General features: G+C 38.6%; 1 protein-coding gene across 1 annotated transcript; it reads right to left on the reverse strand.

Annotated features, from left to right (window-relative positions):
- Nucleotides 1–526: 526 nt before the first annotated feature.
- Nucleotides 527–23,798, reverse strand: MED30 (mediator complex subunit 30). The gene is made up of 4 exons (XM_040262157.1): nt 23,451–23,798; nt 16,397–16,555; nt 14,375–14,476; nt 527–928 (listed from the first exon to the last, which is right to left on the reverse strand). The coding sequence occupies exons 1-4, from the start codon at nt 23,625–23,627 to the stop codon at nt 833–835; spliced, it is 534 nt and encodes a 177-aa protein (XP_040118091.1). The 5' UTR covers nt 23,628–23,798; the 3' UTR covers nt 527–832.
- Between the last annotated feature and the right edge of the window lie 1,165 nt (nt 23,799–24,963).

Below are 24,963 nucleotides of genomic sequence, written 5' to 3' on the forward strand. Positions count from 1 at the left end.
AGCTAACTGTTCTTTCATTCTAACTTTCAGTTTAGTTCAGTTCAGCCACTCAGTTGTGTCCGACTCTTTGCAACCCCATGGACTTCAGCATGCCAGGCTTCCCTGTCCATCACCAACTCCCAGAGTTTACTCAAACTCATGTCTATTAAGTCAGTGATGCCATCCAACCATCTCATCCTCTGTCATCCCCTTCTCCTCCTGCCCTCAATCTTTCCCAACATCAGGGTCTTTTCAAATGCATCAGCTCTTCGCATCAGGTGGCCAAAGTATTGGAGTTTCAGCTTCAAGGGCAGTCCTTCCAATGAATATTCAGGACTGATTTCCTTTAGGATTGACTGGTTGGATCCCCTTGCCAGTCCAAGGGACTTTATTGGGACTCAAACTAAAATTTTTAAATTGAGCTCAAATGGTAACTTTAATGTTTAATTTGTACCACAGATGGACTGAACTTGATATTTTCATCTGCAAGAATGTTTAAACCTTTAATTTTCTCCTAAATGGGTAATGAAATGAACAAAACAATCAGTGATCAAATTTAGAAATTTATTTACAAAAGTTAATTATTTTTGCTTTTAAAAAACAATTATTCAATTCATGAAGAGTAACCAAAAACAAATCTCATCAAAATGTATTACAATAGTCTTTCACAGAATCAATAGCTTTTTAAAAAACCACCAGTGAATACTTTACTGTAAAACCACAGTGTAAAAAATAGAAACTTTAATTCTAGTGACTAGACTGAAAGCTGATAAATAATCTTCTTCAAAGGGAAAAAATACTTGAGGGGGAAAAAAACGGTGTAATGTGTAAAGCCGGAAATTTAAATATCAGTTTAGTTCCTCATTGCTAACATGGCATTTATATCCCAGATGAGATTTCGTAATTGATCCATAATTTGCTTCAGCTGTTGATTCTTCTGTTTGAGTTTCTGCAGAAACAAAAGAATTTATCAAAAAATGTTTCATGAAATACAGACCATGAAGATATAAGATTAAAATGTCATTAAGTCAGAACTCTAATGAACCAGACAGAAATTAAGCTAAACACTTCCTTAAGGCAGAGTAGGAGTAGGAAATGGCAACCCACTCCAGTATTCTTGCCTGGAAAAATTCATGGACAGAGAAGCCTGGTGGACTACAGTCCATGGGGTCCCAAAGAGTTGGACACGACTGAGGGACTAAGCATGCACTTAAGGCAGAAGGTCTCAATACTTTTCTGGCCGCAAACATCCACTGAAAGGCATAATAAATTCTAATTCAGCCTACAGAGCCTATGGCTCCAGCCCCCTACCTCCTTTTCCTCCTCCATTCAAACCACCAAAGAAAATAAGCTAAATGTTCAATTATAAAACTTAAGCATATAGGTTTCCAGAAGGCAGTGTAGCTTAATGGTTAAGAACATAAGCCCTAAAGCCTGGGTTCTCTGGGTTTACACTCAGCTCCTTCACTAAGTAAATATTACTTAATCTCTCTATGCGTCAGCTTCCACAACAGAAAAATGGGGATAATAACTGAACCTATTTCATAAGGGTTCTTATGGAGAGTAAAAGATCTGATTCACGTCAAGTGTTAGCAGTGAGCCTAGCATACAAGTAAGTGAAAGTGAGTGAAAAGTCAAAGTGTCAGTTGCTCAGTTGTGTCGGACTCTTTGAGACCCCATAGACAACAGCCCGCCAGGCTCCTCTGTCCATGTGATTCTCCACGCAAGAATACTGGAGTGGGTAGACATAAGCATTCAACAAATGTTACTGGTAGGCACAGAACATAAACTGTCAATAGAGAATATAAAGTATAATAAAAATGCAATTGATCTTTCAAACGTGGCAGAAGTCACTAATTTCTCTAAGCATGAAGTGCAATCTACTTCTAATTCTGAAAACTGAAGACAGGATGCCACAGCCCTGATAGAATCTTCTTCATAACTGAGATTTCCTGGATGCCCTGAATGCACATGGAATGTGTCTGTTATCTCCAGATCTGGCTCTCTAACAGGCCAGTTTATCAACTTCTTAGTAAGCATCTTTCCTTCAAATCGTATGTAGTAAATGTCTGTGTAGATAAAACAAGATCAAAATAGAGAATTTCAAAGTGTTCACTAGTTGTTATAATAATCATTACTGTTAAGTGACCTCTTGGAAATATTACATTTGGAAGTAATACATTTAGTTAGATAATTTTAAAGACACTACATTAAAATACCTCTAGATCAAGTCATACATGTTCATTATAAGGAGACCTAGAAATGTTAATTTTGATTTATTAAAAAGCAAACTGAGATTAAATAAATTGTTCATATTTTATCTAGAGTCAGAGAGGGAACAGGAGGAAAGGAGCCAAAAGGGAGGAGGAAGAAATTCTTATTGGTATTCAACTTCTTGAAAGGCCAAGTTTGGTGAAAGAAGCTTAGTGATCACATTTTCAGTATTCATTAAGAAGTAACTGAAGTAATAAAATTATATTAATGAGTAATTAAAAAGAGACTTTGAAATCAGTATCAAAACAGAGGTTACAGATGATTCCCACAATGGTTTCATCAATGGAATAAATGCTACTTTCAAGAACACTCACTTGGAAATATAAATTCTGATATTAAAAAATTTATCTTCATTAACTCAAAAAATAAAGAGAACTAAAAAAAGGTAGGATATTTTCAAGGTAATACTCAACTTTAGGGAATAGTAAAAATTTTTAATTTAAAGAATGCCATATCATAAGGCATTAGGATAGTTTGTCTCAAAGAGACCACTAAGTCTTAAATTTTAAAAAATTAGCATGCAACTAAAAAATACCTGGGGCCAAAACACATCATGAAAATATCAACACCAAAGCTGACAGCTATGCTTATTAGTGGTTAAACTGTAAATAAATTTTCATGACATGATACAGGATTTAATATATACAATCTTACCACTGATTGATTTTAACAGAGGTTGACAGCTGCTATTATCAAAATCCATCAGCTGTGCCTAATTTGTTACACTAACAGGTGAATGTGTAAGTAGAGTAGTTAAAAAAATGTTTATGCTAAGTAATACTATGTAATTTAATATTCATCCAAAGGCTGTGACAATTGATCAAAGCAGTCTGTCCTCTGTGTCCATGGTTCTGCATCTGCAGATTCAGTCAGCTGCAGATTGTGTAGTACTGTAGTATTTTACTGAAAAAAATCTGCATGTAAGTGGACCCGCACTATCCAAACCTGTGTTGGTCAAGGGGCAGCTGTGGCTGAAAAATCAAACCAATTAATTTCGACTTTTAATAGCATCTGTGTAATTATGTAATTAAATTGTTGTTTAGTCGCTCAGTCATGTCTGACTCTTTTGTGACCCCATGGACTATAGCCTGTCCATGGGATTCCCTAGGCAAGAATACTAGAGCGGGTTGCCATTTCCTTCTCCAGGGGATCTTCTCAACCCAGGGACTGAACCCACATCTCCTACACTGGCAGGCAGATTCTTTACCACCAAGCCACCAGGGAAGCCCGTAATTAGATTAGACCAACATTTTACCATCTGAAGGTGGTTATTTAAAATAAACATTTTTCACAGAAACACTCAGGTATGTGTGCCATTAAGGCAGAAAAATATATCAATTGATCATGAGTTTACTCAGTGTTTTATAATTTTTCAATTATATTTTAATCTTATATTCCAGAAAGGAGGTACAAAATTTGAAGAAGTAGAGGAAAGGAAAAAATAATTAGTAGCACTAATTATACATGATAACTTGGTTAATAGGATATGTATTATGTTTAATTCACATTTATGATGCTTTATTTAAGGAATAAGTTAAAAACCTCTTTGGGTCAAAAAATCCACTTTGGTTTTTAGCTGTTAACTTTATTCTCTTTTGCCTTTTTAAGGGGAATTTCAATTTGAGTTAACCAAATATTAGGCCTCTCCTCTTAAAAAATATATATATATAAACTTTAAACTTTTTCAGATGGACCTAGAGAGTGTCATTCAGAGTTAAGCCTCTCCCCCCCCCTTTTTTTTTTTGGTCTCTGTTTATCGCTTAGTTCTTCAGTCTTTCCTCAAATTAGACTGACAATTTCCAGGAGTAAGAGAGAGCTATGAGGCCAATCAAATGAATACTTCTCCCGCCACTCAAGAGAAGATACTTTCTCTCTCAATTTTTTTTCCAATGGAAATATAAGGCTAAGCTTTAAATCTGTTTAATTTAAAACATTTAATGGATTCTTTCCTTTTTGTAATAATCTTCAGTTCAATACCATGTTAAATGAAACAAGCTTTACCCCAAAGCCAGAAGCACATACAACAGCAAATTCAACAGATTCAAATGGTTTAATCAAAATCAAAGAGTGTTCTCAAATGCCTGAAGTAGAAATGGGAACAGAATTTAAAATATGGGCTTTTATGCCAAAACTAGATAAACCTTCAGAAATACTATTTTGTGTATTGAAATAAACTTACTGCAGGTACACACTGTGGACTAAACACGTTTCTTTTTTTTCTCATACCCTAATAAAATGGCAGGAGGGGAATGAAAAGGCTATAAATTCCCATGGAGAAAAATGATCAGAAAGGAGACAATAGTAGATGCCAGGTGGCACATTTTAAGGTGGGGCATAGAAGGGGGAATAGTAAATGAGAGGAATGGGAAATGACATGGGAGGAAACCACTGTACCACCCAGAAGGATGCCACTGAGAATGGCTGATCCTCCATGGAGAAGTGGAGGCAAGTGCCACCGCAAAGTCTGCTGTGAGGCCTGGGGATGAAAGCTGGAGGGGAAGAGCTACAGAAACAAGCGAAAGCCTAGAGTGCTCATTCCTATTTCTCACCAACACGGGACTGAGTCACCTCTCCAGAGTTCCGTACCCACTCCCCCTTTGAGGGAACCAGGTTTGTTTCTTATGAACCAAATAGCTGGGGATTCCGGGATTCAGTGCCACCAGCACAGAAAGCAAGAAGACAGGAGACTATCCCTCTATGTAGGACACTGGAAGATTCTGAACAGCCCTAAAGAAAAAAATCTCAGCAAATGATCCTTGAGGGTCCCCCAAAGAAAAAAGCCAGCTTGTTTCCAATCTTGCTATGATGAAAGCCAATTCACAAAGCCTATGATTAGTGTCTTAGTGCCTCACTCCCAAATAGAAATGGCTCGTGTTTAAGCATCCGACACTCCACAGATCTTTGATCCTCCATCTACAAAGACAACAAAACATAACAGACAGGGGTTGACAAACTATGGCACATGACCTGTTTTTGTAAGGCCCGTGAACTGAGGATGGTTTTTACATCAGAACAAGGATCACCATGTCTCACAAAGCCTAAAAATATTTATAACTAGACTTTTAAAAATCTACCAAATGCCATATGAGATTATGGAAGAACACATTTTAATTTCCGAGGGAAATTAATTTACAACATATAATTTTATATGCAGTGAAACAATCAACTGGACAGATACACAAAGACTAAAACCTTCAGTTCGGTTCAGTCGCTCAGTCGTGTCCGACTCTGCGACCCCATGAATTGCAGCACGCCAGGCTTCCCTGTCTATCACCAACTCCCAGAGTTCACCCAAACTCTTGTCCATTGAGTCAGTGATGCCATCCAGCCATCTCATCCTGTCATCCCCTTCTCCTCCTGCCCCCAATCCCTCCCAGCATCAGAGTCTTTTCCAATGAGTCAACTCTTCGCATGAGGTGGCCAAAGTACTGGAGTTTCAGCTTTAGCAGCAGTCCTTCCAAAGAACACCCAGATCTCCTTTAGAATGGACTGGTTGGATCTCCTTGCAGACCAAGGGACTCTCAAGAGTCTTCTCCAACACCACAGTTCAAAAGCAGCAATTATTCCACCCTCAGCTTTCTTCACAGTCCAACTCTCACACCCATACATGACTACTGGAAAAACCATAGCCTTGACGAGACGGACCTTTGTTGGCAAAGTAATGTCTCTGCTTTTGAATATGCTATCTAGGTTAGTCATAAATTTCCTTCCAAGGAGTAAGCGTCTTTTAATTTCATGGGTGCAGTCAACATCTGCAGTGATTTTGGAGCCCCCAAAAATAAAGTCTGACACTGTTTCCACTGTTTCCTCATCTATTTCCCATGAAGTGATGGGACCAGATGCCATGATCTTCGTTTTCTGAATGTTGAGCTTTAAGCCAACTTTTTCACTCTTCTCTTTCACTTTCATCAGAGGCTTTTTAGTTCCTCTTTACTTTCTGCCATAGGGTGGTGTCATCTGCATATCTGAGGTGATTGATATTTCTCCCGGCAATCTTGATTCCAGCTTGTGCTTCTTCCAGCCTAACGTTTTTCATGATGCACTCTGCATAGAAGTTAAATAAGCAGGGTGACAATATACAGCCTTGACGTAGTCCTTTTCTTATTTGGAACCAGTCTGTTGTTCCATGTCCAGTTCTAACTGTTGCTTCCTGACCTGCATACAGATTTCTCAAGAGGCAGGTCAGGTGGTCTGGTATTCCCATCTCTTTCAGAATTGTCCACAGTTGATTGTGATCCACATAGTCAAAGGCTTTGGCATAGTCAATAAAGCAGAAATAGATGTTTTTCTGGAACTCTCTTGCTTTTTCCATGATCCAGCAGATGTTGGCAATTTGATCTCTTGTTCTTCTGCCTTTTCTAAAGCCAGCTTGAACATCAGGGAGTTCACGGTTCACATATTGCTGAAGCCTGGCTTGGAGAATTTTGAGCATTACTTTACTAGCGTGTGAGATGAGTGCAATTGTCTGGTAGTTTGAACATTCTTTTCCATTGCCTTTCTTTGGGATTGGAATGAAAACTGACCTTTTCCAGTCCTGTGGCCACTGTTGAGTTTTCCAAATTTGCTGGCATATTGAGTGCAGCACTTTCACAGCATCACCTTTCAGGATTTGAAATAGTTCAACTGGAATTCCATCACCTCCACTAGCTTTGTTCGTAGTGATGCTTCCTAAGGCCCAGTTGACTTCACATTCCAGGATGTCTGGCTCTAGGTGAGTGATCACACCATTGTGATTATCTTGGTCATGAAGATCTTTTTTGTACAGTTCTTCTGTGTATTCTTGCCACCTCTTCTTAATATCTTCTGCTTCTGTTAGGTCCATACCATTTCTGTCCTTTATCAAGCCTGTCTTTGCATGAGATGTTCCCTTGGTATCTCTAATTTTCTTGAAGAGGTCTCTAGTCTTTCCCATTCTGTTGTTTTCCGCAATTTCTTTGCATGATCGCTGAGGAAGGCTTTCTTCTCTCTCCTTGCTATTCTGTGGAACTCTGCATTCAGATGCTTATATCTTTCCTTTTCTCCTTTACTTTTTGCTTCTCTTCTTTTCACAGCTATTGTAAGCCCTCCCCAGACAGCCATTTTCATTTTTTACATTTCTTTTCCATGGGGATGGTCTTGATCCCTGTCTCCTGTACAATGTCACAAACCTCATTCCATAGTTCATCAGGCACTCTTATCAGATCTAGTCCCTTAAATCTATTTCTCAATCCACTGTATAATCATAAGGGATTTGATTTAGGTCATACCTGAATGGTGTAGTGGTTTTCCCTACTTTCTTCAATTTAAGTCTGAATTTGGCAATAAGGAGTTCATGATCTGAGCCACAGTCTGCTCCCGGTCTTGTTTTTGCTGACTGTATAGAGCTTCTCCATCTTTGGCTGCAAAGAATATAATCAGTCTGATTTCAGTGTTGACCATCTGGTGATGTCCATGTATACGGTCTTCTCTTGTGTTGTTGGAAGAGGGTGCTGCTATGACCAGTGTGTTCTCTTGCCAAAACTCTATTAGTCTTTGCCCTGCTTCATTCCATATTCCAAGGTCAAATTTTCCTGTTACTCTAGGTGTTTCTTGACTTCCTATACTTTTGCATTCCAGTCCCCTAAAACAAAAAGGACATCTTTTTTGGGTGTTAGTTCTAGAAGGTCTTGTAGGTCTTCATAGAACCGTTCAACTTCAGCTTCTTCAGTGTTACTGGTTGGGGCATAGACTTGGATTACCATGATATTGAATGGTTTGCCTTGGAAACAAACAGAGATCATTCTCTCATTTTTAAGACTGCATCCAGGTACTGCATTTCGGACTCTCTTGTTGACCATGATGGCTACTCCATTTCTTTTAAGGGATTCTTGCCCACAGTAGTAGATATAATGGTCATCTGAGTTAAATTCACCCATTCCAGTCCATTTTAGTTCACTGATTCCTAGAATGTCGACATTCACTCTTGCCATCTCCTGTTTGACCACTTCCAATTTGCCTTGATTCATGGACCTAACATTCCAGGTTCCTATGCAATATTGCTCTTTACAGCATTGGATCTTGCTTTTATCATCAGTCACATCCACGACTGGGTATTTTTTTGCTTTGGCTCCATCCCTTCATTCTTTCTGGAGTTATTTCTCCACTGATCTCCAGTAGCATATTGGGCACCTACCGACCTGGAGAGTTCGTCTTTCAGTATCCTATCATTTTGCCTTTTCATACTGTTCATGGGGTTCTCAAGGCAAGAATACTGAAGTGGTTTGCCATTCCCTTCCCTACATTTCTCCTGAAGAAGCCACTGATGTATGAACCTTACAAACAAGGGAGGAAATAAACCAAGAAAGAGGAAGATGGGAGAGATAGCTGAGGAGATAGTAAAATTAACTGAAGAGGTGAAGGAAAGGCCTCAGGACAGTAGCTGAATACCAGGCTTAGTGAGCATTCAATTCAGACCTAGCAAGATCGTCCCAGCAAGACAGAGGATTCTGGGGGCAGGGTGGAATGGGGGGAACAAACCTATAAGTCATCTGATAATTTGATGCTGGAAAGTTGGGAAACAGTACTGACCTGCTCCCACAGATGCATAAAGAACTAACCAAATTTTTCAAAATTACAGAACTATTAACTCTAGGAAAACAAAAAATTGTTCAAGGAAATATAACTCTGGTTTCCTACGTGGTTTAGCAATAAACAGTATCTATGTGCCATAATAATATGAACATAGAATATTTACTGAATCCCAATTATGACAGAACCACACTGAAAGAACTGGGGGAAGGAAAGAGGTAGGTGGGTCCTAGACAGAGACCATAAAGAGACCTACATCCTCCTATGGAGAAATACTTTTACATGTCAAATGCTTTGTATCAATTATATCCTTATCTTAAAATTCACAAAATTCTAGCTAGTAAGAATGTTTTGATTACACACTGTCAAGGAATTACTATATTCTGATTATTTGAAAAGAAAGTGAAAGTGAAGTCACTCAGTCATGTCTGACTCTTTGCGGCCCCATGGACTGTACCCCACCAGACTCCTCCATAGAATAGGCTATTTCAAAATCATATTAGAAAAGGGGAGAAACTTAGAGAAATAGGAAGTGAAATGAAATATCTTTAGAGAAATGATCTCATTCTGAAGCTTTTCTCTCCCCTGCCCCACCAAAATATCATAGTATCTTCTAGGTTAGAGAACAAACTATATTTAAGTCACATGTAGCATTCTGAAATCAAGTTATCATCACAATGGTGTTTTATTTACCTATACATTTCATAACATCCTTACTACAGAGAAAAATAATAGAACACATCCATTGTGAATTAATATATAAGATTATCAACAGAAACATATAACACTTCTTAATATATGGATGTCTCATCTCTCTGGACTACCAAACACCACTTACTTTTCAAGATTTAACTTAAAAGTTTCCCCTCCTAATCTCTACTGTAAATTCTTTATGCTTATTACTGTTAAATTTACTGAACATATTCTTAATGTATAGTCCACCTCATAAAATTTTCTTAAATGTTATTTTAGAAAAATCTTTTTTTTCTGAGTTTTTATATATATTTTTCTTTTAGTTTTCTAATATTTTGTTTTACAAGTCTTATCTTCAACTCTGAAATTCATTTTGACACATGGTGTAATGTAAAAACTAGCTAAATTTCCCCCAAAGTGTCTATTTTTAAAGACTAATTTTCCACATAATCCCTCTTATGTCATATTAAATTCTCATACATTAATATAATAGTAAGACAGTTTTTCTGAATATTAGTTTACTAATCTGTCTGTATAATTGTAAGGGATTTGATTTAGGTCATACCTGAATGGTGTAGTGGTTTTCCCTACTTTCTTCAATTTAAGTCTGAATTTGGCAATAAGGAGTTCAAGATCTGAGCCAGTCAGCTCCTGGTCTTGTTTTTGCTGACTGTATAGAGCTTCTACACCTTTGGCTTCAAAGAATGTAATCAATCTGATTTCAGTATTGACCATCTGGTGATGTCCATGTGTAGAGTCTTCTCTTGTGTTGTTGGAAGAGGGTGTTTGCTATGACTGGTGTGTTCTCTTGGCAAAACTCTATTAGCCTTTGCCCTACTTTGTTCTGTACTCCAAGGCCATATTTGCCTGTTACTCCAAGTATTTCTTGACTTCCTACTTTTGTATTCCAGTCCCCTATAATGAAAAGGACATCTTTTTTGGGTGTTAGTTCTAGAAGGTCTTGTAGGTCTTCATAGAACCATTCAACTTCAGCTTCTTCAGCATTACTGGTTGGGGCATAGACTTGATTTACTGTGATATTAAATGGTTTGCCTTGGAAACAAACAGAGATCATTGTGTCATTTTTGAGACTGCATCCAAGTATTGCATTTTGGACTCTTGTTGACTATGATGGCTACTCCATTTCTTCTAAGGGATTCTTGCCCACAGTAGTAGATATAATGGTCATCTGAGTTAAATTTACCCAGTCCAGTCCATTTTAATTTCCTGATTCCTAAAATGTTGATATTCACTCTTGCCATCTCCTGTTTGACCACTTCCAATTTGCCTTGATTCATGGACCTAACATTCCAGGTTCCTATGCAATATTGCTCTTTATAGCATTGGACTTTGCTTCTATCACCATTCACATCTACAACTGGATGGTGTTTTTGCTTTGGCTCCGTCTGTTCATTCTTTCTGAACTATGGATGGAGGTTCGTGACACTGTACAGGAGACAGGGATCAAGACCATCCCCAAGAAAAGGAAATGCAAAAAAGCAAAATGGTTGTCTGAGGAGGCCTTACAAATAGCTGTGAAAAGAAGAGAAGCGAAAAGCAAAGGAGACAAGGAAAGATATACCCATTTGAATACAGAGTTTCAAAGAATACCAAAGAGAGATAAGAAAGCCTTCCTCAGCGATCAATGCAAAGAAATAGAGGAAAAGAACAGAATGGGAAAGACTAGCTATTCCTTCAGGAAATTTAGAGATACCAAAGGAACATTTCATGCAGAGATGCGCTCAATAAAGGATATAAATGGTATGGACCTAACAGAAGCAGAAGATATTAAGAAAAGGTTGCAAGAATACACAGAAGAACCATACAAAAGAGATCTTCATGACCCAGATAACCATGATGGTGTGATCACCCACCTAGAGCCAGACATCCTGGAATGTGAAGTCAAGTGGGCCTTAGGAAGCATCACTACGAACAGAGGTAGTGGAAGTGATGGAATTCCAGTTGAGCTATTTCAAATCCTCAAAGATGATGCTGTGAAAGTGCTGCACTCAATATGCCAGCAAATTTGGAAAACCCGGCAGTGGCCACAGGACTGGAAAATGTCAGTTTTCATTCCAATGGATGTTAGAGTTGGAATATAAAGAAAGCTGAGCGCCGAAGAATTGCTGCTTTTGAACTGTGGTGTTGGAGAAGACTCTTGAGAGTCCCTTGGACTGCAAGGAGATCCAACCAGTCCATTCTAAAGGAAATCAGCCCTGAATATTCATTGGAAGGACTCATGTTGAAGCTGAAACTCCCAATGCTTTGGCCACCTGATGCGAAGAACTGAATCATTGGGAAAGACCCTGATGCTAGAAAAGACTGAAGGTGGGAGGAGAAGGGGATGACAGAAGATGAAATGGTTGGATGGCATCACTGACTCAATGGATATGAGTTTGAGTGATGGACAGGGAGGCCTGGCATGCTGAAGTTCACAGGGTCACAGAGTCAGACACAACTGAACGACTGAACTGAATTGAATCAGTCTGTTCTTATGCCAGTATTTCACACTTAATTATTGTTTTTATAATATGCTTCATCTAACATTTTAATTTTGAAGCAAAGAGTCTGTTCGTTTTATTACTCTTACTGGAATTTTTTTTATTATATGTATTTGAGTATGCTCTCAAGGAAAAAAGTTCCAATTTTTTATTTGTTTTTTGATTGGTATTGCACTAAAATCTTACTATTTTGTGCAATTTCAAGAGAATTCACATTTGTACTTGGAGTGTTACTAACACTATTCTGTAAAGCAATTATCTTTGAATTAAAAAATAAATAAAAAACTATGAAATAATCAAGACTGGCATTTTTAGAGTAGTTATTGCCCATGTAAGAATGTCATGTGTTTTTTCAACTGTTCAAAATTTCTTTATGAGTCTGGCTAGCGGTTTATGAATTCTGTTTATCTTTTCAAAGTACCAGCTTTTGGTTTCATTCATCTTTGCAATTGTTTTCTTTGTCTCTATTTCATTTATTTCTGCTGTGATCTTTATGGTTTCTTTCCTTCTACTAACATTAGGTTTTATCTGATCTTTCTCTAGTCATTTTAGGTGTAAGGTTAGGTTCTTTATTTGGGATTTTTCTTGGGAAGGGACAGTTAGGGAGTTTGTGTTGGATATGTATACACTTCTATATTTAAAATGGATAACAAAAAGGACCTACTGTACAGCACATGGAATTCTGCTAAATGTGCTGTACAGTAGGTGGCAGCCAGAATGGGAGGGCAGTTTGGGGGAGAATGGATACATGTGTAAGTATGGCTGAGTCCCTTTGCTGTTCACCTGAAACTATCATAACATTGTTAATCAGCTATACTCCAATATAACATAAAAAGTTTTACCAAAAAACAATCCTTTTATATATATTAAGTTTAGTCTCATATATTATGGAAATCCTAACTACTTAATATTTGTTGTTGCAACTGTGAATAGGATCTTATAATCTAACTGGTTTATAACATTATAGGAAACTGGTATAAATCTTTAAGCTCTTTTATCAAATACTTACTGCCTCTACTTGTTAATCAGTGAGCTGCTTTGAGCTTCAGAAGCTTAAGCTATAATGTTATGTACTACCTTAACAAACTTAACAAATTTGTATATAATAACTTTTGTTTCATAAAGTTTGTTTCACTGGCTATAATTTCTAAAGTAGCATCAAACACAGTAGTATAAGGCATCTTATTTTCTGCCTGTTTTTAATATGACTGGAGAAGGAAATGGCAACCCACTCCAGTATTCTTGCCTGGAGAAGCCCATGGACAGAGGAGCCTGGTGGGCTCCTGTCCATGGGGTAGCACAGAGTCGGACACAGCTGAAGCGACTCAGCATGCATGAATGCTTTGAAGAAGGAAATGGCAACCCACTCCAGTATTCTTGCCTGGAGAGTCCCGTGGATGGGGGAGCCTGGTGGGCTGCCGTCTATAGGGTCACACAGAGTCAGACATGACTGAAGCAACTTAGCAGCAGCAGCAGCAGCAGCAATATGACTAGTTCTGTATTTCATTTCTATGAAAAATGTTGACTACATATCTGAGATTAAAGTTCTTTTTTTAAGACTATCACATTAATAATTTTAAGCATTCTTTGAGTCAGCAACATTTTAAGTCTATCAAATGTCTTCTAGATCTGAGGAAAAACAATTTTTTTCAATTTGGCCTACAGACCTTATATAAGTAAACTAAGTCATCCTCCTCTACCTAAGAAAACCCTCTTTGGCTGTGGTAGATTAATTAATGTCCTGATGAATTCTATTAACTAGCATTAAGAATTTCAGGAGTGAGGCAGGAGGTGGGGGCACTTATTTGTAAGTAAAGCACCAAGACTGGTAGTTTTATTTTGTGTGCTGTTTGTTAGCCATGCTTCTATCCCAGAATGGACTGACAACATCCCTTATCTCCCTATGTTTCAAGAGAACTATCTGAACATTATCTTCTGAACTTCTGAAAGTACTCAGCAATAAATTCAAGTTAGGAACTTTTGTAGGGTGAAGGGTGGGATGGGGTAGTGCTTTGGTAACTCTCAATTTCTTATTCAGCTGTTGAGACATTCACATCTCCTACTTGTAAAGTATTATCATTTGCTGCTCCAAATATGCTGTAACCTAGAGAGCTACAATTCTGCCTGGAGAAGAAAGTGTAAATGGGTCGTGACAGAGCACCTATGAGGCCTTTCTAAGAGCTTTATTGCCTGAATTCTGTGATCTTCTGACTAACTAGATGGCATTTCTGTTTACCTCTGAGTTTGGGGTTGTACTCTAAGTAGGTTAAATTTGCCACAGAAACAACTTCAGGTCCAAATTATGTTTTTGAGTTACATAGACTCCCTTTTAATTTTTATCAATAATTCAGAAATGTAAGACATACAGACTAGCAACTCACTTTATTGACTTCTGCAATTTCTCGCCTCTCTTCACTAGCAAAACGAGGTGGGCCAGCCCGGTCATCTTTTGAGCCATCTTCTTCCACATATGGAATAAGTTGCTGAGAGTGACAGACACAAGTTAAAAGTCAAAGATATGACAATTTCCAATTATACTGGCATAGATAATACATCCAATTAAGATCAATTTTACACTTTTAACAGTACAAAAATACATTTTAATTCAAGTGATGGCCTAAAATAAAAGCATTAGAAGTATATATCATTTCAATAAGTTCTGTACATTTGCTTTTTGGGTTTCTTTTGCAAAACAGTCCTTTTAGCAAAATTAGTTGTCACATGTAATTAAGTAATGTCCTACTCAGTCAATCAGCAAATATTTAATTGGCAGACACTGGGTGAAGAGACACTGCAAAAATAATGCCAAATAAGATACAAGTCCTACCCTTAAGTACTTTATGTCCATTCGGCTAGAATAGGCTTCCTTGATCTATACTAGAAAGAAAGGAACTTCATGGACATATATTATATAATTGTGATTTACTTGTCATCAAAGTGTCTACGTAGATTTCTAGATGTCTTATATTTGGGAGAAAGTTTTTTTGTAAGAGAAAAAGTTTATATAGCAATGGAACTTCCAGCAGAATTATAATTAAATATGTATAGATTTGTGATGACATTTGTTTGATGAAACCCCTTGTAGAGTCACTGGAGACTTGTCTCTCCCACCTTAGATTACCAATGCAGGAATAGGACAGAGGTAAGTAGTATAACCAGTAATCAATCTGGCCAAACTTTTGTGAATTCTTGGGACAAATATAAATTTGCCTACATCCACAACTACTTTCTTCCTTTCCTCTCTCCAAATGCAGACAGTGGTCCTTCATCTCAAATACATTTAGTCTTCATTCCTGTACACTGAGTCCTCTGCCCTCCTGACGTCATTATTTATTTCCCCTGACCTCACCTGACTGTTTTCTTCCATTTTCATCTAAACAAGTTCTCCCATTTGGGGGGGGGGCACCCAAACTCTATCCCTCCTACCACCTACTGCTTTCTTCTTTTGTTTTTAGTCTAAGCTTCTTGAAAGATGGATATCCACTTTTTGGCTTCAGTTCCTTACTTCCTGTTTAATCTTCAGCTCACTGTGATCTGACTTCTATTGCTATCTTTCCACCAAAGCTCCTACCAAATATACCAACAATTTTCCTCTAGCAAAATCTGCTGGACAGTTTTCATTCCTTATTTTCCTTGACTTTTCTGCAGCCTCTATCAGAGTCCACCATATTTCTGACCCTCCACACCTCTGACCACTTTTTTTCAGGCTGTACTGCAGTTTCCTCTTTCTCTGTTCACCCCATACATGCTGCTCACTCAAATAAGAAAGCACCGATGACAAGCAACTGTTCTTTATATAGAGTGAGAGAACATCTAACCCCACTCCCTGCCACCAGCTACCTCTGCTGGCAGAGATTATCACTTGTCAACAGGAAAGGAACACCTATAAAAATAACCATATACCTGATTAACTAAAATATACCTATGACCCAAGATTAAACTTAAAGAAATATATTTAAAAACTAGAGTGATTCTACTAGGATAATTTAATAATGATAAAAATGGTTACAATCTTTTATCCATAAAGAACTTACATGAAAACCACTGTAAAAGTATTTTACAATACTATTAAAATGTCTACTAAGACATCATGCACTGATTTCATTAAAATGAGACACTGAGAGCAATAATAGAAGTTGCCACAGATAATCTCCGATAATCTCCCCCAACAACAAAAATTCACTATCAGCCTGGATGCTAAAGTCTGCAAGAAATTATCAACATGAAAAGACAGTTCTATATATATACACACACACACATATCTCACAATTTCATCTTTTCTAGTCAAAAGTGAAACCAGTATGATCAAAATCTGGAAATACTGTGAAAATAGAGAAAAGGGGGAAAAATTACAAATGTCCTAAGACTCTTACATTCACCCTCCCTCGACCACTAAAACTTGCCTCTACTGGAATGGGATCCATCCCTCCGCAGTTTTCATTGCATTTATCATAGACCAATCTCAGCTTCCTGAAGAGAATAGAAAGTTGGCGAAGATGATCCTGTAGTTTTGCTAACCGGTCTTGGTATGTTCCAGTATGGTAAGTGACACCATTTGGCAGCTTCTCGGACAAAAACCCAAAAACGTAAAGTAATGAAAATCAAGGTTTTCTTTAAGCAAAGCTAATAAACAGAAACAATCTTTGAGCAATGCATAAAAGCCAGCTGTTCCTCACAATGAAACAATTACAACTTGAAGAATTTAACAGTAATTTATTAATTAGCTCCTTAGCATACTGTCAAGCAGTTCTACAAGACTTTGTGATAAGCCTTTCTGATCAGCTGAAATGCTTCCTGCCTCTCACTTTTGATTATATTTATACCACAGCTTTGTATTATAACTAAAAAGAATACACAATTTTAATATCACTTAAGATAATGTAAAAGCAGCAAGGTGCTGAACTCAACCAGGAGCTGAATTCAAACAACTCAAAATACAATTTTAAGAAAAAGAAGAAGAAAAGGAAAAAAAATGAAGATATGGCTTTTCAGTAGAAGAAAAAGAAGAGTGTGCCGCCGTTGTTGCAAAAATAATCTCAAGATACCTTAACTATTATAATTAAGATGCTCTAGGCATGCATTTGGAGAAGGCAATGGCACCCCACTCCAGTACTCTTGCCAGGAAAATCCCATGGACAGAGTAGCCTGATCGGCTGCAGTCCATGGGGTCGCTAAGAGTCGGACACAACTGAGCGACTTCACTTTCACTTTTCACTTTCGCGCATTGGAGAGGATGGCCACCCACTCCAGTGTTCTTGCCTGGAGAATCCCAGGGATGGCAGAGCCTGGTGGGCTGCCGTCTGTGGGGTCGCACAGAGTAGGACACGACTGAAGTGACTTAGCGGCAGCAGCAGGCATGCATTAAAACATAAAGCTGTCTCCAAAAGTTCTACTTTAAAAATAAATCAATAGCAGGCAATATATAGTAACAAATCAATCTGTACTTGAAAATTATTAATAAATTATTGCAAATAACTGCTATGATCATAACTCTGTCCTGGATGCTTACATATTTTTAATTCAGGAATTTTACCAAAAGAAGCCAAAATACACACTGAAATGACAAAAATCACACGTAAATGGAAAAACTGACTACTACTTACAACTAAATGCACATTTTCTGCAGTGCTGAAACTTACAAAATCTTCCTCTCTGTGTACATCTTTACAATATTTTATTCCCACAATTTGATCTGTGAAATTATCCTAAAACTAGAATTAACAAAGTTTGTACCATGGTTTCTAGTATATAAGGTAATTTCATTAAAATCACTAATTCATACACTTATCTTAGGGATTATAAAGTGACTTAAAATCAAAAGTCCAACTAATGTCTAATAGCTAGAAGATCAATCCAGTCTTTTCTAAACCTCACTTCATCCTTTTTTCCTTTTCTAAACAGCTGAGGTAGGAATCAAAAAAAGCCTGATACAGTGTTCAGAGAAGAAAGAAAATAAGAGCCACTATTGTTCCAAGTAGGTAAAACCATAAACACGGAAAGGGGAAAAAAAAAGATGAAAGGCATATATGTAGTTTTATATATATATAGTTATTAAAAAGTGTAATAGTTCATAGAAGATGTAATAGGAAGATAGGCTTAATAATTTTCTTCATCTCATTTCTAAATTTCCTATAATGTTATGGTTTATAACTTAAGGAGTTGGATCTTTTAAAATTCTTTGAAATTAGTTTTTATAATATTAGGATTTTTGGAAATTTTCAAGCATTAAAACATTCTGCAGATGATATCTCAAAGAAAAGGGTTAAAGTATCAAAGACTCAATTAGTGAAAACAGTTTAAAGGACAAAACCATTGAGAGTTTACCCTCCACAATACTATGTGGGATTCCCATGATGTTTCAATTTATGAACTTTCAAAACATTAAAAAATAAGAAAAAATTTTCAAAGGGTCACTGCTTTCTTGTTTGGGTGACAATAAGAAATATAATAATTACACTTCACATACAGAAGCAGGCTATGCCTTTACTATGGTACTACTTTTTTTGTACTGTTATGGTACATTTTTTTTTACCTGCATTATAGATACTACATACTTTGCCTATATTTTGTATTTAATAAAGACTAGAAGATACTCATGATGTACTCTGCATATAAGTTAAATAAGTAGGGTGACAATATACAGCCTTGACATACTCCTTTTCCTATTTGGAACCAGTCTGTTGTTCCATGTCCAGTTCTAACTGTTGCTTCCTGACCTGCATAGATTTCTCAAGAGGCAGGTCAGGTGGTCTGGTATTCCCATCTCTTTCAGAATTTTCCACAGTTTATTGTGATCCACACAGTCAAAGGCTTTGGCATAGTCAATAAAGCAGAAATAGATGTTTTTCTGGAACTCTCTTGCTTTTTCCATGATCCAGCGGATGTTGGCAATTTGATCTCTGGGTCCTCTGCCTTTTCTAAAACCAGCTTTAGAAGTTCACGGTTCACGTATTGCTGAAGCCTGGCTTGGAGAATTTTGAGCATTACTTTACTAGCGTGTGAGATGAGTGCAATTGTGTGGTAGTTTGAGGATTCTTTGGCATTGCCTTTCTTTGGGATTGGAATGAAAACTGACCTTTTCCAGTCCTGTGGCCACTGCTGAGTTTTGTGCTGGGCTGGAAGAGGCACAGCTGGAATCAAGATTGCCAGGAGAAATATCAATAACCTCAGATATGCAGATGACACCACCCTTATGGCAAAGTGAAGAGGAGCTAAAGAGCCCCTTCATGAAAGTGAAAGAGGAGAGTGAAAAGGTTGGCTTAAAGCTCAACATTCAGAAAATGAAGATCATGGCATCTGGTCCCATCACTTCATGGGAAGTAGATGGGGAAACAGTGGAAGCAGTCTCAGACTTTATTTTGGGGGGCTCCAAAATCACTGCAGATAGTGATTGCAGCCATGAAATTAAAAGACGCTTACTCCTTGGAAGGAAAGTTATGACCAACCTAGATAGTATATTCAAAAGCAGAGACATTGCTTTGCCAAAAAAGGTCCGTCTAGTCAAGGCTATGGTTTTTCCAGTAGTCAGGTATGGGTGTGAGAGTTGGACTGTGAAGAAAGCTGAGCGCCAAAGAATTGATGCTTTTGAACTGTGGTGTTGGAGAAGACTCTTGCGAGTCCCTTGGTCTGCAAGGAGATCCAACCAATCCATTCTAAAGGAGACCAGTCCTGGGTGTTCATTGGAGGGACTGATGCTAAAGCTGAAACTCCATAAGTTTGGCCACTTCATGGAAAGAGTTGACTCATTGGAAAAGACTCTGATGCTGGGAGGAATTGGGGGCAGGAGGAGAAGGGGACGACAGAGGATGAGATGGCTGGATGGCATCACTGACTCGATGGACACGAGTCTGAGTGAACTCCAGGAGTTGGTGATGGACAGGGAGGCCTGGCATGCTGCAATTCATGGGGTCACAAAGAGTCGGACATGACTGAGTGACTGAACTGAACTGAATAAACATGATCCAAGGATCATCTGCATGGAAATCCAACCAGTCCATCCTAAAGGAAATCAGTCCTGAATACTCACTGGAAGGACTGATGCTGAAGCTGAAACTCCAATACTTTGGTCACCTGATGTGAAGAACTGACTCATTAGAACTGACTCACTCATTCCCCTGATGCTGGGAAAGACTGAAGGTGGGAGGAGAAGGGGTCAACAGAGGATGAGATGTTTGGATGGCATCACCGACTGGATGCACATGAGTTTGAGCAAGCTCCGGGAATTGGTGATGGACAGGGAAGCCTGGCGTGCTGCAGTCCCTGGGGTCACAAAGAATCAGACATGACTGAGTGACTGAACTGAACTGTGGAGAGAGGTTAGACAGGTAGCAGAGGAGGAGGAATGTTCACTATAATGTCCCTTTTCATTTCTGAATTCAGAATATATTTTATACTTTTTTTAAAAAGGTAAGATTTAAAGCATAACAAATAGAACCAAAGCAATACTTTTTCATGCAAGGAATCAACCTAGGTTCTAGTGATTTGGAGGGAGACATCTGTTCAGTTCAGTTGAGTCGCTCAGTCAAGTCCGACTCTTTGTGACCCCATGAATTGCAGCACGCCAGGCCTCCCTGTCCATCACCAACTCCCAGAGTTCACTCAGACTCACATCCATCAAGTCAGTGATGCCATCCAGCCATCTCATCCTCTGTCGTCCCCTAATCCTCCTGCCCCCAATCCCTCCCAGCATCAGAGTCTTTTCCAATGAGTCAACTCTTCGCATGAGGTGGCCAAAGTGTTGGAGTTTCAGCTTTAGCATCATTCCTTCCAAAGAAATCCCAGGGTTGATCTCCTTCAGAATGGACAGGTTGGATCTCCTTGCAGTCCAAGGGACTTTCAAGAGTCTTCTCCAACACCACAGTTCAAAAGCATCAATTCTTCGGTGCTTTGTTAGTCCCATGCAGTTTTATTCAAAATGTTTCTTTATATGTGCAGTCTTCTCAGAAGAGAGTCTGTAGTTTCCATAAGATTGTCAAGAGGGTAAAGGACAACTAATAAAGAAGGACTTCTCTAAAACCAATGCTCAGAAATAACCTCAGAAGTTGGTATTTATGGTACGTCATGCTTCTGGATTAATAATATAGAAGATAATTTTAAAAATTTGAACTTAAAAATATATTAACAAATAGTTTATACGTAGTCTTGTTTGTATCACTTCTCCTCCCAGCTTTCTATAAATTAAGGAGCACACTGTTGCTTAATTTACAGCTGATTATGATATGGCCCAAAGGGTCTTAGTGAGTTAAAACATAGAATTCACAAGCACAAAGAAATAGTTTTTGTAGTCCTTACAAATTGGCTTTGAATATATGTCCACATGTAATCTAGTTATTGATAGTATCTTTTGAGAGTTCAGTTCTTTCACTGTCAGTCATGGATGTGTATTAGCTCTCTGTTCATAATATAAACTGTTGATAGCAAGTTAGTATAATAAAGAGGTTAGTAGAAAAAGCTACCAGTCATATATGACGTTGAGTAAATTCTACTTTCTTTAAGTCTCAGTTTCCTTAATTGTAAAATAGAGATAAAAATACTTCTTAGAACTGTTCTTATGACAATGTACCTGACTAAGAAAAGTATTTGATAAATGTTAGCTATTAGCTCTACTAGTCCAATACAGCAGCTTAAAAATAAATATTTGCTAAATTCTGAGATCATTTAATTTGTATTTTAATCATTTTACATTTTAATCTGTAAATTTTTTAAAAAAATTAAAAAAATTTTTTTTTAATCTGTAAAATTTTTAAAACAATTGCCAAAGATTTCATATCTCCTCTTGGATTCCCTTTTTATCTCACAGTGGCTTATTAACAGGGTCTTAAAATATTTCCATACAGTTGTACTACTTCTAGAATCAAGAGGAAAAATACCCCAACCATTTTATTTAAAAAGGCAATAAAACACCACTAAACACTTATTTAGTGCACCAGCTGAAATAAGAGTTTGAAAGTTCTAAGAGTCTGGTTTCAAATTTACTCTACACTGACTATCACCTCTGTCACTTCACCTCTCAGAGCCATAGAATCCTCATCCATAAAACAAGAATGATATCCACATCACACAGTAGTAAGATAAGCCTTAAAAATGGGTTAGTAAAACAGGAAAATGGTGCTGGAATGACATGATATCCAAACGCAAAAAAAAAAAAAAGATCCATATCTATCATTATTTTAAAAAAGTAACTCCATGTGGACCATAGACCTAAATGTAAAACCTAAGACTATAAAACTTCAGAAGAAAACAAAAGATATCTTTGGGTTAGGCAAAGATTTCTTAGGTATGGCACCAAAACCCAAAATCTGTAAAAGGACAAATCAATAAATTGGATTTCATCAAAATTTGAAATATCTGTTCTTCAAAAGACAATGTGAAGAGAATAAAAAGACATGCCACAGGCTGGGAGAAAGTATTGATGAAACAGAAAGACATATAATTCCAAAAAAAAAAAAAAAAAAAAGGAAAAAGAAAGACAGTAACAACTACTGGCAAGGACGAGGAAACTTTTGGAAAAGTTTCTTAAAATGGTAATCAATCATTTCCCTCATAACCCAGAAATTCCATGCCTAGGCATCTACCTACTCAAGAGAAATGAAACACATGTTCACACAAACATTTGTAACTGAACACTCAGAAGTATTATTTATAATAGCTCCAAAGTGGATACAAACCAAATGGCCATCAACAGATACACTAATTGTGATATATTCATACAATAGAATACTGTTCAGCAATGAAAAGGAAATGACCTATTGATATTTGTTGAGTGAAAGAAGCCAGATCCGCGCCCCCCGCCAACCATAGTGTATGATTTCATGTGTATGAAACTCTAGAAAATGCCAACTAGCTATGATTCCAGAAAGCAAAAGAGAGACTGCCTGTGGATGGAGAGCCAAGTAAAGATTTAAAAGGGACACGAGAATGTGCTCACTTCTCCACAGAGGGACCTGTGGGGTGATGGAGGTTGGTTTCACAAGTACACATGTGTCAAAACTTTGAATAAATGCATTGTATTGGGAATCAGTTATACCAAAATAAAGCTGTTTAGCAAAAATGGTTAGCAGAATCTGAATTCAACTCCTTGAACCATCACAAAGTATTCTGTGGAAAAATATGAGATTAAAATAACCCAAAGAGCGTGGAGGAGTGAGGCCCACCTCTACCTTGAAAGATACAAGAGTTCGCCTAGAGCCTACAGAACCTGGTCGAATCTAGATGTGGCTTCATCCTTTTCAGAAATCCGGTCTGCAAAACATCACCTTCACATCTTGGGGACAGACACTTTATCGGGGAACACTTCTGAATGTAAATGAGGGCGACCCCATACTCGTGGATTGCCCAGGGTAGCCGCATCGACGCCGAGGGACCCCAGGTAACAATTAAACCAGCTGCTCCTTCCCTCTCAGAAGCACCTCGCTTTCTCCAAGCACGCCCCGGAGCGGGGCCTGCCCTCCTTCCCACCTGCATGTTTCTCAGGAGCTGGAAGATCTCCATGGTGCGGTACACGATGTCTTGGACCGTCTCCTGCCCGATTCGGCAGAGCGATGCAGTGTTGACCTCTCGGGCCGCCTGCTGGGCCTGGGGCCCAGCGAAGGGCCCGGGCGCCATCCCCGACGCCGCCAACGGAGGGGTGGACATGGCGCGGCAGCGGCGTCAGGTCAGCAGGGCTGGAGGATAGGTGTCGGGGATATCCCCCGACGCTGCTCCACCTCAGGCCTCGGCGTAAGCAGGAGCTTGTGAGACTCCGGCGGTCTGATTTCAAAACAGCGGCCGCCACTTCCGCCACGGTGACGTGACGCGCCGTCAGACGTCACAGGGTCCGCCCACTCGGCTGGTCCCTGGAAACCTGTGGTTCAAGGACGGCTGGGATTGGACTGGACGCGCGGGCGGGTCGGGTCGCACGTGTTGAGCAGCCAATCACCGGGTGCACTCCAGACAGAGGGGGCGGTGTGCAGGGTGGGAGGCAGGTGGGCTTTCCCACAGTTCGTTTCCCAGTCTCAGCCAGTGGTTAAAATTCTTACTAGAACTCTGAATTCGTGTTACTTGCTGATTATTGCCTTGTCATGAGCCTACGAAGTTTGTAGTATTACTTTCCTTTCACAACTAAAAGGCAGACTCAGAGGGGGTAGTTCGACGTGTTTCGTCACAAACAACTTGCAACTGAAAACCTGAAATTTGAGTTTTTGATGTTCCAAGCTTCACTGTGACGTGATACTAATTTCCCACCAATTGTTTCCTGCTAAAAAATCCGTTTATCTGACAAGCTTTCCTGATCACGGAAAGTATAAAATTAACACTTCTGTCTCTCATGGCACACAATTCTTCCACTTCCTTCCCTTTTCTGACTTTGGCACTATGTTATATATAATTTTCAGTCTGTCTTCTTTCTGACTTCTCCTTGCTTTATTCACACACACCAGATATCCTGGACTAATATTCTGCCCAACTGTGGACAAATCACATCAGCATCCATGCAAAGCATGGGAGTAACCATCAGTTCAGTTCAGTCTCTCAGTCGTGTCCTACTCTTTGAGACCCCAGGGACTGTGGCCAGACTTTCCTGTCCATCACCAACTTCTGGAGCTTGCTCAGACTCATGTCCATCCAGTCGGTGATGCCATCCAACCATCTCATCCTCTGTCATCTCCTTTTCCTCCTGCCTTCAACCTTTCCCAGCATCAGGGTCTTTTCCAGTGAGTCAGTTCTTTGCGTCAGGTGGCCACAGTATTGGAGCTTCAGCTTAGGCATCAGTCCTCCCAATAAATATTCAAGATTTCCTTTAGGACAGAATAGTTGGATCTCCTTGAAGTCCAAGAGACTCTTCAAGAGTCTTCTCCAGCTCCATAGTTCAAAAGCATCAGTTCTTTGGTGCTCAGCTTTCTTTATAGTCCGGCTCTCACATCCATACATAACTACTGAAAAAACCAAAGCTTTGACTAGATGGACGTTTGTTGGCAAAGTAATGTCTCTGCTT

This window comes from Oryx dammah, unplaced genomic scaffold (genome assembly GCF_014754425.2).
Source record: "Oryx dammah isolate SB20612 unplaced genomic scaffold, SCBI_Odam_1.1 HiC_scaffold_19, whole genome shotgun sequence".
In the NCBI taxonomy this organism is placed as follows: domain Eukaryota; kingdom Metazoa; phylum Chordata; class Mammalia; order Artiodactyla; family Bovidae; genus Oryx; species Oryx dammah.